Source organism: Bos mutus, chromosome 1 (assembly GCF_027580195.1).
Source record: "Bos mutus isolate GX-2022 chromosome 1, NWIPB_WYAK_1.1, whole genome shotgun sequence".
NCBI lineage: Eukaryota > Metazoa > Chordata > Mammalia > Artiodactyla > Bovidae > Bos > Bos mutus.
In genome coordinates, this window is record NC_091617.1 from 143,432,930 (window position 1) to 143,452,782 (window position 19,853).

The 19,853-nt window shown below is 45.0% G+C and overlaps 1 protein-coding gene across 1 annotated transcript; it reads left to right on the forward strand.

Annotated features, from left to right (window-relative positions):
* Window positions 1–979: 979 nt before the first annotated feature.
* On the forward strand, window positions 980–19,706 carry PP2D1 (protein phosphatase 2C like domain containing 1). Its single transcript, XM_070364420.1, has 4 exons — window positions 980–1,301; window positions 3,671–3,827; window positions 4,672–5,774; window positions 18,886–19,706. The coding sequence occupies exons 1-4, from the start codon at window positions 980–982 to the stop codon at window positions 19,686–19,688; spliced, it is 2,385 nt and encodes a 794-aa protein (XP_070220521.1). The 3' UTR covers window positions 19,689–19,706.
* The last annotated feature ends 147 nt before the right edge of the window (window positions 19,707–19,853 follow it).

Below are 19,853 nucleotides of genomic sequence, written 5' to 3' on the forward strand. Positions count from 1 at the left end.
AAATGTCCACATCCAAAAAAAAAAAAACCTTAAAGCAACCTAATTGAACAGTAAGAAATTCAGATTAAAATAACCAAATGCCATTTCTTCCTAAACCAGGAAAGAGTTAAGGAGGGGGTGAGGGTGCCAATGATGCCGAGGAAGCTACACGAGTTACCAGGAGCCAAAGCTAGACGGCACGTCGAACAGACGGCACGTCGGACAGACGGCACGTCGGACAGACGGCACGTCGGACAGACAGCACTTTGCCAACAAGGGTCCGTGTAGTCAAGGCTAGGGTTTCTCCAGTGGTCATGTATGGATGTGAGAGTTGGACTATAAAGAAAGCTGAGCAATGAAGAATTGATGCTTTTGAACTGTGGTGTTGGAGAAGACTCTTGAGAGTCCCTTGGACTGCAAGGAGATCCAACCAGTCCATCCTAAAGGAGATCAGTCTTGGGTGTTCATTGGAAGGACTGATGTTGAAGCTGAAACTCCAATACTTTGGCCACCTCATGCAAAGAGCTGACTCATTTGAAAAGCCCCTGACACTGGGAAAGATTGAGGGCAGGAGGAGAAGGGGACGACAGAGGATGAGATGGTTGGGTGGCATCACCAACTCAATGGACATGGGTTTGGGTGAACTCCATGAGTTGGTGATGGACAGGGAGGCCTGGTGTGCTGTGGTTCACGGGGTCTCAAAGAGTCGGACACGACTGAACGACTGAACTGAACTGAACTTGAAAGAGGTGGAGCTTGAAGGATTTTATCCCAAGAAGAAGGGCAAATCGGTCACAAGGCTCAGGGAGCAGGGTCAGCTCTGCGAGCTCCGAGGGGTTGCGCTGAGGAGCAGCCAGACTGGAGGGGGAAAGGGCGGTCCCCGCCCAGGGGGGGTCCTGCAGGTTGGGTGTTTTGTTGCCGAGAGGGGTGATCGCGGCGTGGAGGGGCCACGTGGGGAGTCGGGAGTGTGATCGCGGTCCTGAAGGGGAGGACAGGTGAGATGGTGGTGCCCGTGTCAGCTCGGGTTCAGTCAGTAACGCTGAAGCCCACGAGTGACGGAGTGAAGATTTTACTGTTGAAATCTGACCTTACACAGTTTGTGGAAGGAGCTGGGCACGCGGACCTCTGGGACAGGGAAGGGACAGAGGAGTCCCCGACAAGCCTGAGAAGCCGAGAAGGCCCAGCCGTGGAACAGGGATGCTGGCGGATGAGTCTGCGGGGAGCGTCCACCTTCAGGGCTCCAGAGGCAGGAGCTGCTGCGGATTCATCAGTGCTGAGAGAACCGGACAAACGGGATGCTGCCAGGCGCCTCTGCAACTGCGGTCGCCTCGCTGAGCCATCATGGTGCTCAGGGGCGGTGCCCCCAGGCTCCCTTCTCGCCAACCCTAATCTAGAACCACAGGGAAAGGGACCCAGGCCAACGTTGTCTCCAGCCTCAGCAAGTTAACGGTGGAAGGCAATTCTGGAGGAAATGTCAGTGTGTGCATGCTCAGTGGTGGCTGACTGTGACCCCATGGCCTGCAGCCCGCCAGGCTCCTCCGTCCATGGGCTTCTCCAGGCAAGGATTCTCCTCCTCCAGGGGATATTCCCGACCCAGGGATCGAACCCGAGTCTCCTGCATCTCCTGCGTTGGCAGGTGGATTCTTTACCACCACGCCACCTGGGAAGCCCAGAGGAAAGGTAGTGAGTTCCATTTTGGACGCGTAACTTTGGGTTGACTGGGATATGTGCCTGTAGTGATGTCAAGTAGGTAGCCAGGCTTGTCCAACCTTCAATATGCAAACAAGCTCCTCTTGGACTCCAGTTCCAATCCAGCTCAGGGTGAGAAAGTGGAATACACCTAGGGATTAACAACCTAGGAAACAGGACTTTCCTGGTGACCCAGAGGTTACAACTCCATGCTTCCACTGCAGGGAGGGCAGCTTCATAGAGCCTAAGAGCTACAGGTATCGGCCAGGGAGAAGGCAGCCTCAGGAAGCAAGCCCAGAAAAAGAGGGGTAGGCTATAACTTTCAAGCGAAGATTTGCAGCAGCAGGATGGAGCAGACAGGCCCTCCAGGACAGGGAGGAAGGCATGTCCCGGAGAGATGGCCCAAGATACCTTTTCCCTGAGTGGGAACACAACTTAATTGGCAGTCAGTTAACTGACATGAATTGATAGGCACTCCTTTCATTTTTTGGATCTGATCATGCAGGCATAAGGCAGTATATTCAGTGAATGATCCTTCTTTCAGAAATTTCAAAGACAAGTTTGTTAGTTAGCACAATTTGTGCCCTTATTGCTTCATAGTCCTTCAGAATCAGAGTCAGTTCTGACTGAGGTTCCAGATGATGCAGGAAACATTCCACACGAGGAGGTCTGTGACCAAGTCAGGGGACCGTCCCCCTGCCGTCAACAGCATCCCCATCACCCCACTCCTACGGTCACCATTGCCAGGCAGTTGGAGGGACAGGGGCCGCGGAACACTGGCGAAGAGAGGGCGAAGGAAGGTGGCGATCCCAGAGGAGCATGGAGGCGAACAGTGCTTTCAGGTAACTTTTTTTCCATTTGTATCGGATAACAAATGTAGTTAGTGAACAGTTATACCTGCAGTTTTCTTTTTCCTCCACTTTCTCAGTCATCAAACGAAACTGCGACTTCCTGGTAGACTATGTTCATGGACGAGTGCTATATTTGTCTGACTGCCTTATGCCAAGCGCTTCTGCTTCTCTGCCTTTCCTTTTTTGGCCATGCCACACAGCACGGGGGATCTTCTCTCACCAGTGACTGAACTGGTGCCCCTGCATCGGAAGCTCAGAGTCTGAACCACTGCACCGCCCGGAAGCGCCTCTTTTGTCTGCCCTTATTCTTTTCCTTAACAGTGTTTTTATCTATTTTTAATTTATTTTTGGCTGCACTGGGTCTCACTTCTGCCTGTGGGCTTTCGCTGCTGCAGTGAGTGGGAGCTGCTCTCTAGCCGCGAGCAAAGGCTTCTCCCTGAGGCGGCTTCAGTCACCGCAAAGCGCGGGCTCCAGGCGCTCCTAGCTGTGGCCCACGGGCTCAGCTGCCCAGCGGCAGGGGGTCTTCCCCGGCCGGGGATCAAACCCGTGTCCACTGGCTTAGCAGGCAGATTCTTAGGCACTGGGCCTCTGGGGACGTCCTCTCCACCCTTATTCTGCTCTTTCATGCTAGTAGTTCTCTCTGTCTGATGGTACCAGTTTCCATGATCCTTCAGTCATTGCCTGTTTCCATATGAGGCTATAAGCTCCATCGCAGACAATGCCTTTGTTCACCACTCTGTCCCGAGCAAATAAAACAGTCCCTGGCAAATGGCAGGCCCCTACTGCATGAACGAATGGGCATGTTGCTTTCCCAGAACGGCTCCGTGTGAGAGAGAGTTGTATCATGGCTATCCTCTGTAGATGGTCCAAACAGTTCAACGAGCCTCAGAAAAACTGTATTCTTTACATGAACATTATGCAATAATAGCAGTTAAAAGATACTTGGTATACATTTTGGTCAGAAGAGCTGAAAAGCTTTGCCGTTTTCCCGTACGTCTCTGCTTGCCTGTCCAGCTCCTTGGCTGGGCCCTCCTCCCGCTCCTGCCTGCTAACTGGTTGCCCCGTGGGTTTGCCTTGGAGCCCTTGCTGCTTTTCCTCAACTGAGTGTTTCTCGAGTCAGCTCAGCTGTCACGGGCCCCTTTCCCGCGCAGACGAAGGGCTGGGCCCTCGGTCGGGCCTCGTCACAGGGCTCTGCTCCGGCTCCAGCGGGCTGTCTGGTTCTCCGTATGAGCGTGTGGATGAGGCCACAGACTCCTCCCGTCGTCGCTGCAGGCCAGGACACCAGCTTGATCCTGCAGCCGGCCTGTGGTAGACACTGAAGAAGTGGATGTGAGCCGACTAAGTACTGAAGTGATGGGTGAGATTGATAGAACTGGAGGATGTGCTTTAAAATATTCTGGTAAAGAAATGAGTAAAATGAAATAATGTGTGGCTGAGGACACAGAAACGAGAGTGAAAAAATGTTAATAATGGTTGAAGTTGGCGACGGGGGCTCATTACATATTTCCATTCCTGCGTGTTGTTTAAATTTTCCATTAAAAAAGAAAAACAAAAATTGGTTGGTGAGGCAAAGCCAGGAGAGTTTGCTAATAGGCTAACAGATCAACGAGCATTTATGAGGTGAAAACTGGTGATTGAAGTGTTACCGTAGGGATGAGTGGCTACATCCAGCAGAGCTGTGCACGGCAGGGATTTAAGTACACATAGGAGGAGCAGCACATTAAATGCGCCTGCATGAGGTACATCTCCCACCCATTTTCCTGAGAATGCTTTAGTTAGGACAAAAGTATTTTAAACAATTATTATATCTCTTTACATTATATATATTATATAATATAATTATTTTATTATTAGGAAAAATTTAAGTACAAAAGTAATTACGCTCATACTTGAAACCACATTGCTAAGGCTCAAGCGCATACCTCCCCCGCCCGGATAAAGTATTATGCTGATTTCGCTATTTGTTCTTAGAGGTCTATCTGGCTTCCTAGAGATTTTGCCTAATTTCGCTCGGGCCTGCACAGGCCAGTCACCAGTTCCCTGGGTTGGTACTCTGTTTTGGAGGAGGAATCACAGAAAGAGCAATCAGAATATGTTAGATCAATATTAAATCTTGAGGAGTCAAAGCAAACTGCAAATTGCCTCATTTCAGGCCTGTAAATATCTTTCATCCTGTTCACAGAGTGTTTTGGAAAGCAAGGCAGTTGTACACGAGAAAACCAACAGCTGATTCAGAGTATGAAGTCCCACTGACATGGAAAAGAAAGCATTTTAAAAGGAAGAAGAAGAGACCATCAAAAGAAGTCTCTGAGAAACACTCTCTAGTGCAGGACTACAATGCGATGCTCACATTCCCCTGCTCCATTTGCAAGCGTGAGGTTGGCCTGCCTGGAGTTTTCTCCCACAAGAAGCAGCACATGGCTCTGAGCACGCTGGGCTTGCAGTGGACGGGAGGGAAGAAACCAGGGCTCTCAGCGATCATAGGCCAGAGACAGTCTGTCATTACTAAGCTGCTGTCATCTTTTGTGTTCAACGAGAAAACCTTGCAGAGCATTAATAATGCTTTTGAGCTACTGTGGAAGAGACAGATACCAGCATACTATAAGATTATGCAGAACATTTGCGAGAGCTCCATACATCCTCAAAAAATCGGTCACCTGTTAATTAAAGGAGCAGCTGTTTGCAAAGACAGGAATTCTACATGGAGAGTTGACATGAATAATAAATTCATTGTCATGAATAATTTTGGCAGTAAACCCAACGTGTGTTTTTTTGGTTTGTTTGATGGACATCACGGAGACTCAGCAGCCGACTTGACCTCAATGGAACTCCCAGTTTTACTACTCCATCAACTTTCCAGACTTGATCCTTCCTACCAGATGACTTCAGAAGAGCAAAAAGTAATCAATTCTTTCAACACAGTGTTTAGTGAAGACTACAGAGCTATAGAAGAGTCTTTCTCCTCCAAAAAGAAAAGGACAAAAGGAATGAAAAGCGTGTATGAGAACATACACAAAGCCTTTGCCAAAGCGTTCTGGAGAATGGACAGGCTTTTACGTCTTGGAAGGAGGGAAGCGTCCAGGGTCCGATGGAGTGGCTGTTCCGCAGTCACTTGCATACTGGAAAGCAGTGTTGAGAGTCCCGAAGCCAGGAGGTCTTGGGGAAGAATCAGTGACCTTGCTGCTTTGGCAGATAGGCACCTTTTCCCGGGGATGCCCCAAATCACCACTGGGGTGCTACACATCGCAAATGCTGGTATGTATATTGAATGTGGCAGACTACATCTTAATATGTTTTATTCCTGGCAGCAAAACCTCTCATGCTTCCAGAATTATCTGCTGATCTATTATTTAATGACTTTTTCATGCCTAGATATTTCATTGACCAGTTTAAGAAATGATCAACAACCACAGTTTAGATTCAGATTGCAGGCACAACATGAATTGTAATTATTTCTCAAAGAGGCGCATATGTGAAACAATGTGATCCAAATATGAAGTTTTCTAAATGGGGCAGTCACACAGCAGCTGATAAAGGCAAAGCGAATCTATTACACTTGCTTAATCTGAATGGAGCCAAAACATTTCCCACACTCCCCTCTTTGGGAGAGAGGACAGTTCTCTGAGTGGTGTTAATATAGCTGCTCAAAGTGGTCAGTTACTCCGCTAACTAACACATTTGCAAAGGTCATTCTTGTGCTTACTGGCCAGCCGCATCAGCTTCATCTTAGAGGAAACAGTCGTTCACGACTGTGTTATAGCTGTGGGTTTTTTCTTTTTTCATCTTTTTTTGCTGCACCACTTGGCATATGGGGATCTCAGTTGCCCAACCAGGGATCGAACTTGCGTCTCCTGCATTGGCAGGGGGAGTCCTAACCACTGGAACACCAGGCCAGCCCCTAGGCATATATATGCTTCTCCAAAAAATGTGGCTGGAGTCTTTTATTTCAAGAAGCAATTCTTTTAAACTTTTATTTTAATTTGTATTTATTCATGCGTTTATTTGTGGCTGTGCTGGGTCCTCTCTAGGTGCAGAGAGCAGGGCTGCCCTTCACTGGGCTGCCAGGCCGTCTCACGGCGTCGGTTTCTCTCGTTGCTGAGCTCATGCTCAGCAGTTGTGGCGATCGGGCCTACTTGCCTCACAGCATGTGGAATCCTCCCAGACCAGGGATCGAACCTGTGTCCCCTGCATTGGCAGGCAGATTCCCAACCGTGAGGGACGTCCAAGAAGCAACTCTTTCGACCTGCAGTCTAAAGTTCTAGCTAAGGAGCTTGCCAAAATGGAAAGCCTGGAGGTCAAAAAGTTTCAGCCAAGTTAACCTGAGTTCCATGAGATGCTTAACCAGGGTTCCGCCACCCTTTCCTGGGTAGAATTATTACTAATGACAATGTCCACTTATTTAATATTGAATATAGAGTGATTTCTCACATGGTCTTCCAAGAATTCTCATATCTAAGGATATCTAAGTACCGCTTTTAAAAAATACATATTTGACATGTAACATTCTGTCGGTTTAAGAGGTACGTGTTAATTTGATATTTTTATATTGTAACATGACTGCCATAGTAGCAATAATTACCACGTCTATCACATTACATAATTATCATTTCTTTTCAGTGGCTGGAAGTTCTAGTCTCTTCGCAAGTTTGACAATTAAAATATATATGTTCTCTCTCTTCCCAATACTGTGCATTCCATCTCTAGGACTGATTCACTGATAATTGTAAGTCTGGATCCTTAAACAACATTGGTTCTCTCTCTTTCTCAACCCCTGCCACCATTTCTAAGTGGTGTTGACTCGATTTTCCAGATGAGAGAATGGAAACTCGAGAGGTGAAATTATCTGTTTAAGGTGTCAGAGGTAATAGGAACTGGAGATGGAAATCAAGCTGCCTCTGAGGGGATTGTTCTAGAGCCTGAAGAGTCTAGGCCTCAGGGAGGAAGACTTTGACTCCAAAGCAGGGCTAGATAGACCCACCGAGACCACTACATGCCAAGGCCCCTGGAAGCTGGCCTGTTTCTGGCCTGGCTCTGGCTGTGTGCCCAAAATGAAGACTCCAAATTAAGCAAAACCAAGGAGGCAAGTGCGATGGCCAGTTTCCTTAGGGTCTTTGCCATTTCCCAGGTTCTACCCTGAGGTTCCAAAGTGCTTCAGAGCAGGTTTCCTTCAGGGGTGGAGGATTTTCAGGTTTCAGACTTACCTGGGAACTGACCCATATCCTTGGACTTGGGACCTCTGTTAGAATGTATCGTTTGATATCAGGGTTCTTGGAAAATGAAAGGAAAATTTATGAGATATTCAGTAAGGAGATGCCATCGTCAAATGTTGAGTTTACTCTGATTCATTATTTCCAAGCTCACTCACTGCTGTTTGGCAGGTTCTAGTCTTCAGGTCAAACATTTGTTGGCTCTAACTTACAGGAATTGTGTTGAATAATTGTGTTAAAATGTGTTAATTGTGCTAAAATGGTTTCATTTGAGCATCTTTCATTTTAATAGAAACAAGTAGATGAAAAAAATTCAACGAGTGAAAGGGAGGTCATGATTTATAATATAAAAGTGCTCCTAAAAGAAAGCAATTTAAGTGAGTTACAAAAACATAAATTTGGACACAAATTTATTAGGAGCATATTTTGTATTTTATAAAATATTACCTATAAAGCTAGCAAGGAAATTCATTTTTCTTTGTTTGAAATTTACCAAATACCAGTATCACCATTAACTCTGAAATTAAAACAAACAAAAAAACAAACCCACTTCACTTTATAGTGAAATGCAAATGTGGTGATAAAGCCACTGAATAAATGTTGAATTTGTGCATGTGGGAAGAGTCTTCAAAAGACATTCTTGGTTTTTTGTTCTTAGCACTTCTCATTTGCATTGCATTTTATAATTTCCCTTGGTACTCTTTTACTTCAATTAATCCCCATAGGATTAGAATACTAATAAACATATTGATATGGAAACATACACTTTTTTCATAATATCAAATAAACCACCAACTTTATGTTTTTAATTAACCACACTAGTCCTTATAAACATAAGGGATTTTCATTTGATCTCTTAGATCCTTTTCCCCAATACTTTCATTTTTAATAGCTCTGCTGACATATAATTCACAAAGCACAGAAGTCATCCAGGTAAAGTGCACGTCTCCGTGGTCTTTAGTACATTCGCTGGTAGAGTCCTTTCTCCCCAGCCTGTACTTTGAGTTTATTTGTCTTTGAATCAAGTGTCTTCTTAGACAGCTATAGTTGGATACTGCTTCTCTTTGTTCCCTGTGGCTGCTATTACAAATTTATCATAAACTTGGTGGCTTAAACTACAGAAATTTATTCTCTCAGGGTTCAAAACCTTCTGCCTCAGCATGACTGGCCCAATACCTTCACGGCAGCGCCCCTCCCGAGGGGGTGGGAAGGATCTGTTTCCCGTTTCCAGCTTCGGTCTGGCTGCCAGCATTCCCTAGATTTTGGTGTGCCTCCACATTTCCCTCTTCTGTGTCTATAGCCGAACCTCCCTCCTGGGATGGCATTTAGAGCCCACCCAGACAACCCCGTGTAAGCATCTCAGGGTCAGAGTCACATCCTCAGAGTCTTTGCCCTTTAGGTAACACTTCCAGGCTCCAGAAGTTAGGTTCTGATACCTCTGGGGACTTTATTCAGCCTGCTACTGGGCGTGTTCGTTTGTCGTTCCATTTTGCTGATCTTTCCCTTTTGATTCAAGTTAGTAATTCATTTAGATTTAATGTAATTAGTTGCAGGGTAGGATATATGTCAGATATTTTGCTGTTAGCTTTCTATCTCTTTTTCCTATCATTATTGCTTTCCTTTGTATTAGATATCGTCTAGTTTTCTATTTCGATTCCTGTGTTTCTCTTCCTGTATATTAAACAAATTTAGTGGCTATCCTGACGATTATAATAAAATCTTAAAAACAATTTGGCTTGGATTCATGCCAATTTAATTTCAAAAAGACGTATACAACATCTTTCCTCCAGGATAGCTCTGTTTCCTCCACCCTTCTTTGTACTTTATAGAATTACATCTTTACACACTACAAGCCTAAAAACGTTTTATAATTTTTGTCTCATGCAGGACAGGAGAAGAAGAGTGTTAAAAAGTAGTTTTTACTGTTTTATATTTAGCTATATACAGCTGTGCCTTGACAACATTATTTGAACGGTGTGGGTTTACTTCTATGCAAAACTTTTTCAATAGTAAATACCTATTACACAATCCACGGTTGGCTGAATCTGTGAATGTGCAGATATGGGGGCGGGGCTGGCTGTTGGACTTGAATATCCACAGATTTTGGTGGATCTTGAATACCCACAGATACATCTTCAGGGAGTCCCAGAACCAGTGCTCCCTGATCCTGAGAGACAACAGTAGTAACCTTTTTTTCTGCGGGTGGGTTCAACGTACAGTCCTGCGCTTTCATTTTAATCTGAAAGACTCCCGTTTTATTTCTCGTTCGGCAGATCTGCCGGTGGTGAATTCTCCTAGTCTTTGTTTACTTGGGAACATGTTACTTTCTTCACTGTTGAAAGGATAGTTTGCCTGTTGACTATGTTATGCCATTGCCATCTGGCGTCCGTGGTTTCTGATAAGACTGATTGTCGATCTTACTGAATTCCTTTGGCTGTAGGTAACGAGTCACTTTTCTCATGCTCTTTTCAATATTCTTTTTTCCTTTGTTTTTTGACAGTTTGATTATGACATGTTTCAGTACTGACCTCTAATTTATACTATTTTGAGTTTTTTGAGCTTCTTGGACCTTTTTATTCAAATTTGGGACATTTCTGGCCATTATGTCTTCAAACCTTCTTTCCCCACTCTCTCTTCTTTCAATTATGTGTATGTCGATGTACCTGGTGGTAACTCACAAGTCTCTGAGACTGTTCACGTTACTTCGTTCTTTCTTCCTTCTCTTCTTCAGACTGGATAACCTCAATTTATCAGTCAAATTTGCTGATTTTCTGCCAGTTCAAATCTGATTCTGAGTTCATTTTATTGAATTTTTCATTTAAGAAATTGTACTTTTCAACTCCAGAATTTTGATTTGCTTGTTATAATTGCCATCTCTTTATTGATAGTTTCTAATTTGGGGGAATCAGTGTTCTCATGCTTTCACTTTTAGCCATATTTCCCTTTAAACATATTTATACTTCTAAAACATTTGTTTTTTGGGGGGACTGTAATTCTAGTGCCTATAATTTCTCAGGGACAGTTTCTGCTGATTTATTTCTCTTCTGTGCATGGCCTGTGCTTTGACGTTCGTTGACTGTCTCCCTGTTCTGTTTTGTTTTTGTTGAAACGTGGATGTTCACATTCACACAGACGCCCTTCCTCGCCAGGCCGCTGGTGCTACTGGTTTGTGACTTTTAAGAACTAATTTTCTCATGTTGATGTATGGAAAAACAATACAATATTGTAAAGTAATTAACCTCCAATTAAAATAAGTAAATTTATATTAAAAAAAAAGAAACACAAGAATAGTTACAGAAATGCAAAAAAAAAAAAAGAAGGCACAGAAGTCGTGTAATGGTAATGTATGCTTTGTAAAGATCATAAAAAAAAAAAGAACTAATTTTCTAGAGTCTATATGCTGTGTCATGTGTAGACACAAAGTCTCTGCTTGGTTGGTCATGTTGCTACTGCTGCTAAGTCGCTTCAGTCGTGTCTGACTCTGTGTGACCCCATAGACGGCAGCCCACCAGGCTCCCCCGTCCCTGGGATTCTCCAGGCAAGAACACTGGAGTGGGGTGCCATTTCCTTCTCCAATGCACGAAAGTGAAAAGTGAAAGTGAAATTGCTCAGTCGTGGCCAGCTCTTAGCGACCCCATGGACCATCCCTGGGAGTCTCCAGGCAGGAGTACTGGAGTGGGTGCCACTGTTATTGTTCAGGCAACGGCACCCACTCCAGTACCCTTGCCTGGAAAATCCCATGGACGGAGGAGCCTGGTGGGCTGCAGTCCATGGGGTTTCGAAGAGTCGGACACGACTGAGCAACTTCACTTTCACTTTTCACTTTCATGCACTGGAGAAGGCAATGGCACCCCACTCCAGTGTTCTTGCCTGGAGAATCCCAGGGATGGGTAAGTCTGGTGAGCTGCCATCTATGGGGTCGCACAGAGTCGGACACGACTGAAGCGACTTAGCAGCAGCAAGAACTAGATGATGGTTTCCTTAAACACCTAGTACTAATACATATGGATTCCAGTCTTTCTGAGGGGGTATCTTTGTCTTGTAAACAATAGCAGGGGGTTTACAACGCTGCCTAAGCTTTTACTTCCTATTGAGGTCTGTCCTGAAGACCATCCACAGGTGAGTCGTCAGGGGCCGCTCGAGTCCCGGGCCGGCCCACAGCCTGCTGCGTGTGCGCCCTTTTCTATTTTTCCGGGGAATATATTTGAGCTTTTCAAAACCCTCTACAGAGTCTCATCATTCAGCTGTTTCTTACGCAGTTTACTGGGTGCTGGGATCAGTGCTTCAGGCAGCTGTGCTCTGAAACCGTTGCTGCTGATTCTTCTCAGCAAACACACTGCTAAGTCGCTCAGTTGTGTCCGACTCTTTGACTGTAGCCCACCAGCCTCCTCTGTCCACGGGATTCTCCAGGCAAGAATACTGGAGTAGGTTGCTATGCCTTCCTCCAGGGGATCTTCCCAACCTGGGGATCGAACTTGCATCTCTTTTATCTTCTGCATTGGCAGACAGATTTTTTCACCACTAACATCATTTGGGAAGCCTGGCAAACACACTGAGGGTCAGTTATTTGCACAGAGTAAGCTCTGAGTCAGATCAAATGATGACAAGATTTGAGAATGGAGCTTTCTTCAGGTAACTGCAAAAAGTCCAAATAGTGAGGTTTCTCTGAGGGTAGATTTTTAGGGAGGTCCAAAGCCATTCTTTCCCCTGTAGAGGCTTCTAGACTGGACTGTTGATTTTCATTATAAAACTTTTGGTTTTCAAGGCTACTGCAGAGCTGAAGAGAAAAGGTTTGGAGTAGGTCAAGTTACAAGGCCATAAACACTTCTGTTTTTATTAATACCTACTTTAAGCTGTCTCTCTTCAATAATGCTCAGCTTTTTGCAAGCCTTTGGTCAACTTCCGGCATTCTAGAAAAGTTGACTTTAACAGCTTTTCACAGTGCTCTCCGTCCTTTTACTGAGGAGCAGATTTTCAGAGATCCTTACTCTGCAATGGGCTTTCCTGGTGGCAGAGTGGTAAAGAGTCCACCTGCCATTGCAGGAGATGCAGGAGACTCAGGTTTGATCCCTGGGAAAGATCCCCTGGACTAGGAAATGACAACCTACTCCAGTACTCTTGCCTGGAAAACCTCATGCACAGAGGGTCCTGGTGGGTTATCGTCCTCGGGTTTGCAAAGAGTTGGACGTGACTGCGCACACATTCACTCACGTTACTCTGCAATAATCTAACGTTTTCTTCTGGGATATTGAATCTGCTGTTAATCATATCCAGTGCCTCTTTCGTGTTATTTCTTTATTTCTGGCCGTGCTGGGTCTTCGTTGCCGCACAGGCTTTTCTCAGCGGTGGTGCCTGGCTTCTCAGGCGGTGGCGTCTCTGGCAGAGCCTGGGCTCAGGCACGCAGGTGCTTGCAGGCTCCAGAGCACAAGCTCGGATGTTCCGGCGCGCAGGCTTGTTGCTCCACGGCCTGTGGGATCTTCTGGGACCAGGGATTAAATTCATGTCTCCTGCCTTGGCAGGCAGATTCTTTACCACTGAGCCACCAGGGAAACCCACATTTCATTTCATATTTTGTATTTTTTATCTTCAGAAGTTTGACTTTTGAAATTATCTTCCAGGCCTATGGGATTCCCTGGTGGCTCAGACAGTAGAGTTTGCCTCTGATGCTGGAGGCCTGAGTTCGAGCCCTGCGTCAGGAAGATCCCCTGGAGAAGGGAATGGCAATCTACTCCAGTATTCTTGCCTGGAAAGTCCCATGGACAGAGGAGCCTGGCGAAGTACAGTTCATAGGGTCACAGAGAGTCGGACATGACTGAGCAACTTCACTTTGACTTTCTTTCACTTTCCATGCCTATACGTAACTTCCTGAACAAATGCACTCCACTTACAACTTTGAGTTCTTCCTACTGATTCCAATATCTCTGTCAGTTCTGCATTGGTTTCAATGGATTTCTTGCTTTATTATGGGTAGTTATTTCCCAACTTATTTGCACGCTTTGTGTTCTAGTTTTTCAGGGCTGCCGTAACAAATTATTTTGAACTTGGCAGCTTAACACAACAAAACTCCCTTCTCTTACAGTTCTGGAGACTAGATGCTCCCAATCAAAGTGTTTCCAAGGCCGTGCTCCCCTGAATTCTCCAGGAAAGAGTTCTTCCTTGCCTCTTTCAGCTTCCACTGGGTCCAGGTACTTCTTGGCCTGTAGTTGCAAAAGTGAAAGTTAGTCGCACAGTCGTGTCCTACTCTGCAACCCCATGGACTGTAGCCTGTCCAGCTCCTCTGTCCATGGGATTCTCCAGGCAAGAATACTGGAGTGGGTTGCCATTCCCTTCTCCAGGATCTTCCTGACCCAGGGATCGAACCTGGGTCTCCTGCATTGTAGGCAGATTCCTTACCAACTGAGCCGGTAGGGAAGTCCCATACTCCCAGTATCTGGGCCAAAAACCAGTATCCCAGCCAAAAACTCTCCCGATATCTTCCTGTTTTCTGGGGGGAAGGGGCAGGCACTTGGCATGTGGGATGGGATCTTGGTTCCGCCACCAGGGAATGAGCCTGCACCCCCGCATCTGGAAGCAGTCTTAACCACTAGACTCCCGGGGAGATCCCTCTGTCTTTGCTGACTTTCTGCTCTTCTCCCTCTGTGTCTCTTCTATGACGATACTTTTTGGGTTTAGAATCAACTTGGATAATCCATCTCAAAACCCTAACTTAATTTCACTTGTAAAGATTTGTTTCCAAATAAAATCATATTCACAGGTCTTATAAGGGGGGTAGTATATGGGTTTTTTTTTTAACTTCCCGAGCTTTGTTCTAGGGTGGAGTTACTAGAAACATTTGATTGTTTCAGATTCTACTTTTACAATTTGTCAGATAAATTCAGAGCAATGTCTAATTCAGGTTGAGGCAAGCCCTTCCTCAGTACACTACTCAGTGACCCACAGGTGTTTTTCTAGTCTGACTGCTGTGTCCTCAGCCGAGTTTTGCTGATGGGTCTGATAGCTCTTTGCCAGTGCTGGGCCCGGGGCTTCCTCACACGCATGGATCAGGGCCTTGCTGACACCCGGGGACGCGTCTCTGCAGGCCCCTGGCCGTCTCTGAGCACCCTTCCCTCTGGTTCTTTCCCTGGTGAAGTCTGGCTGCCTTGGTCTCCCTGGACTCTCAGTTCTGTCTCCTCAACACAGATCAGAGGCTAAGTCCAGTTACTGTTACTGTATCTTGGCCGGAAGCAGAGAAATTCCCTATATTAATACTTGCGAGGATTTAACTGAGGCCTCTGTCATCTCGACTACACACTGACCACCGCCTGGTCCCTGCCTGTTAACACTGTCAATCTGACTTAAAACAATCAATTTGAGCATTTCCAGACTACAAATACACAAAGGTTGTGCTTCCAAATGCTTTGTGGTTCCCTTTCTTTCCTCCACCGTTCAGCATCGATTTTGAAATAGTTCATTTTTGTGGTAGTCTGGGAGGGTGGATGAGGGGCATATATTTCTGTTCGGTGTTTCAGTGAGGGCACGGTCGTCTGTGGCCCTAGCTTTGTTGGGAACCACTAGTCTCCCCAAGCTAAACAAGTCCTAGGCTTCGTTTCCTGTTCCGCAATCCTGTGGCAAGTCCAAGGCCACTCACTTAGCTCAGCAAGCACTCTCAGCTAAGGGCTGGCTTGCGCTCTTGGAACACTCTGGGGTTCAGGCGCTACAGCTTCTGTTCCTTCCTGATACTGAAGTGTTTTATGTATCTGCTATCCCAGTATCTTTGTCTGGATGATACATTCTTGCTCATCGTTCCTCTTAACGACTCGTTTCCTAGCGTCCTGGTGTGTCCTCCCGTGAGCTCACTCCAGGTGCAGAGACCAAGCGTGCCCTTGCCCACTACTGCCCCTCTGCTCAGCTCCTTTGCTTGCAGCGTCCTGCGTCTGGGGTGTCCCTTCACTCCCAGGTCCTCTCCTTTCTCATTTCATGACTGACACTGTGTTTGCAAATATTTTCATGTGTTGTGATTCTATCTAGAAATGATTGTTCTTAAAGATGGTTTAGTAAGTTTCTTTAAAAATTATTTCCAGCCCCATCTTTTCCCCTAAAACATAATTCAACTCCAGTCATCTTAAGCAGAAAAAAACAAAACAAAACAAAACAAAACACCGCATTCTTAAAAAACATTCACCTTTTGTAGACATTCCCTTCCCCACCTTCCTTTTTAAGGGGTGGGTTGGTGGTGGACTCATATATACACAACAAATATTTGACAGATGGTTGAGGATGAAGTGTTAAGTACTCTTTAGACTCCAGACGGAAAATGCTGAAGGTGAGTTTCGTGCTTACACATCTTACAAAAACAAAGGAATCTTTTTGGATGTACATTCAAAACTGTCTACTTAATAATTAAATGTCACTCAGAGAAATAAAGTAACTTAATGAAAGACACACGGACAAAATTGGGACTGATGTCCCATATGTCAGGTTCTGGTCCCAAGTCCTGCTTCTGAACCAAGCCGTCTTTTTATCCCGGGGCCCTCAGGCATACTAGGGACGCTTCCTTTTCATAAACTGGAGACACCCTGGTAGCTGCAGGGACAGCTACCTCCCTGCCTTTTGCATAACGAATACGCACACGGTCTTAAAAAGGCTCCCGTGTCCTCTCAAAGCAGTTAATTCCCATTTGACGAATGTCCCTGCACACGTGGCCTTCTAGTCCCCCTGCTCTATTTTGCTCTGAAGAGCACTGTCTCTCCAGCTATTGAAAGCTAGTAGGTTCCTGTCTAGGGATTTGAACTCTCCGTGTTGCTGGTTCACCGCACGTTGGGTGAGGGTCATCACAGTTCACCGCGTTCCTCATTTCCTCCAGGCTTCACAGGGGCCCTTCCTGAAAGGCAATCGTGCTCTCAAACTGCCAAACCTCGCTCTTCTCTTTTGCCTCAATTCTCCAAGACACGTGGACATTGAGGGTTATTTTTAAATCTCCCTCCAATTTCCTATTTTCCTTGAAGCTTTTTGCTCATTATTTCACTCTAGCTCTCAACAATGTAGTCAATGGCTTTCAGCAACTCCGTTTGCAGCTGACAGCTTAGCAGCCCAAGGTTCAGGAGATGCAAGTACCAGCTGCCCATCCACTTTCCATCCTGCGTGCCAGGAATACTCTTCCAGGGCCTGAGTAATCTTCCTTATCATCCCATATTTCCTGAGTTATACATAACAGTTGAGAAACAGCGGGTACCCCTCCTTCCTTCATGCAAAGTCACACAGGTAAGGCTGTGAGGTATTCAGAAGGCAGCAATGAATAAAGGAATTAAATAACTGTCAAAGGAATTAAACAACTCACTCATGCAAGTCAATGGCAGGACAAAACCTGAAGCCATTACTTGTGTACTCAATTTCTGAAAATTTATTTGTGCTGAGCTCAGGGATGTTCACAATAATAAAATCAACCAAAACGGCATTTCCTACTCTGTAGCACAACAATCAAAAAAAAAAAGGCAAACGGCAGTACGTATCTTTACCAAGCTCTCTGCACAGGCCACGAAAATCAAAACACCAATTATCCCCTTCCGCTGTAACGAGATAATCGTATTAAGTTCTTTTCAAACCACACAGAGGAGACAGTGCTTTTTGCTGAGTGAGCTCTGGCGCGCCACATGCAGATAACACATCCAGGAAGCCGGTGGATTCACTGTTGTGAGCCCCGTTTCAGAGCTCCGGTAGCACCGTTTCCGTGTGCAGGCACACAAAGAAACTTCCTAATGTAGAAGAGGGACTGAGCCATGTGTCCTGCTAACACAACGGTTCATTTACTTTGTCGGCACAATCATAATTTGCAACTAGCAAAAGCCAAGAATTATTTTACTGATTTATCTTCTGCAGGGTGTAAACAGAATGACCAGCAGAAAAGTTAACAGAAATCATTAATAACCAAACCACAAATAAATAGAAGAGGTCATGCAGTTTTGAAGACTATCGTTTACAGTTATCAAGTTTCCAAAATTGTCCACGTAATCATCTTTTGGTCCCATTCAGTAGCTATTATTATTATTAGGTACTATTATCTAATGCTTAGTAGATATTAGCAGTTTCCATTATGTAAATAAGCCAACAGGCTCCCTCTATGCCCGAGCTAATGCTTTACCAACTCAGGCTCTGTCCAGATTAGGGGTATGAAACTTACCCTCTGACACGTAAGACCCTTTACCTGAAGTATGAGGGGATTCGAAACTAGGGGCTGCAACAACAAAATTCTGACTCCAGGTACAGTACCATGCTTGAAATCAGAATATTTTAATGTAAGTTTTGCCTGTGATTCCAGGAATATTAATTCTCATAGGTATTATAAACATACAATTATGTTCCTAAAAACTTTGGGAAGATCAGTTTTTCCTAACAAATGAAAAACAAAAATTTCTTTTTTTGTATACCAAAGAAAAGTTTGGTAATACAACCATCCTTCAAACTGTCTCAAAGGATGACGTTTAAATTTTCTTAGGATTTCAATAAAACACACATGACAGGTTTGTCTGAACCATGAACAAACTGTAAGACCTCAGTTTTCAATCAAAGGGTTTAATGTTGGCTAAATGTTATCCACTTCACACACTAACGCCACATTATTTTCTCTTCCCAGGCCTGGCTGACTGAATTGTAACACACATAACAAACCCAGTAAGATGGATACTAACAGTGGCATTATAATTTTTTAATCATCCATACCTATAATATATTCAGGTTTTAAGTTTAACCAGTTAAAAAATTATCAAACTCCACTCCTAGAAAAAAAATCAGCTTGTGTTTTTAATTGAAAAGGCATTTATCAAAATATTAACAAAATGTCTGCTCTATGGAATATATATAGATTAGAAAAAAGTTTAATTCTTGATTCTATATATAATACTCAGAAGCTGCTTCATAAAAAGATCATTTTTCATTATCTGTAGTTTGTTGTTTCAATACTAAATATATTTTAAACACTAAGTTTGCTAAGAGGAATAAATGAGCCTTCCAGTTTGAAATCTGAATTACTATAAATCTAATAATGATGTGAATATTACATATATTTAAAAAAATTTTTTTAATGGCCTGCTTTCTGTCTATACTCTGGAACAAATTAATGACGTTAACAGTGTTTGATACAACGGGTTATAAATCTCTAGGACCAATTTTTAAACATCTTTTAGGTAATGTGCAAGCAGTCTTATGCAGAAATGGGAAAGGCTTCTGCTTAACCAAAGAGCACAGCACGCGGAACCTGGACGAGAGGAGGCGGGTGCTCCGGCAGGGTGCGGTCATCAGCGCCAACGCACCGCATGGCCTCCTCCAGGGGCAGACAACCACCACACGAGGGCTTGGCTTCCACGGGAATCTCAAGCTGAAAAGATTCATCATCCCAGCGCCTCAGACGGTTTCTGTGCCCATAGATGACTTGTGTCAGTTCCTTATCCTGGGCACCGACGGGCTCTGGGGAGTCCTGGACACGAAGGAGGTCACTGCGCTCGCCATGTCGGCTTTCCAAGCACACAGAGAAACACGGGGTCCTGCCACGGGGAACCAACCGTCACCACCCAGAGGGTCTCTGCTTTGCCCCATCAGTGAACAAACCACATCCAAATCAGAGACTAACATCCACATAGTGTTCCAGCGCAAATCTGGAGAACGGGCGTCAACTGGAAGTTCAGAAGAAAACCTGTCAGTTTCAAAACATTCTATTTGTGACCCTGAAAGTTCAGGACTGTCTCCACCAAAAAAGACTACTCGTGATCCCTGCAGTGAGGAAGGAACCGGCGGAATGACCAGTGTGGACAGAGAGCCGAAAGACTCAAGAGAAAGACAGGGAGGACCAGGCAGTCAGAGTTTCTACGAGGGCGCTGCCGCGTACGTCAGCCACGAGCTCGTCAACGCTGCTCTAGCGGCTGGCTCCAGAGACAGCATCACAGTCATGGTGATACTGCTCAGAGGAGCTGAGCATCAGCTGCTGCCATGAGCGCGCTGGCTACCCAGAGAAGCGAAGCATGGAGACAGTTCTTCAGGGAACCAGGTACCAGAACAATGCATCCATTTTTAAGAATGCAGTAAAGAAAATATAAAAGCAGATTTCAGGTAACACAATGCCATTTGTATATGTTCATGTGAAAAAAGAGAAGAACCA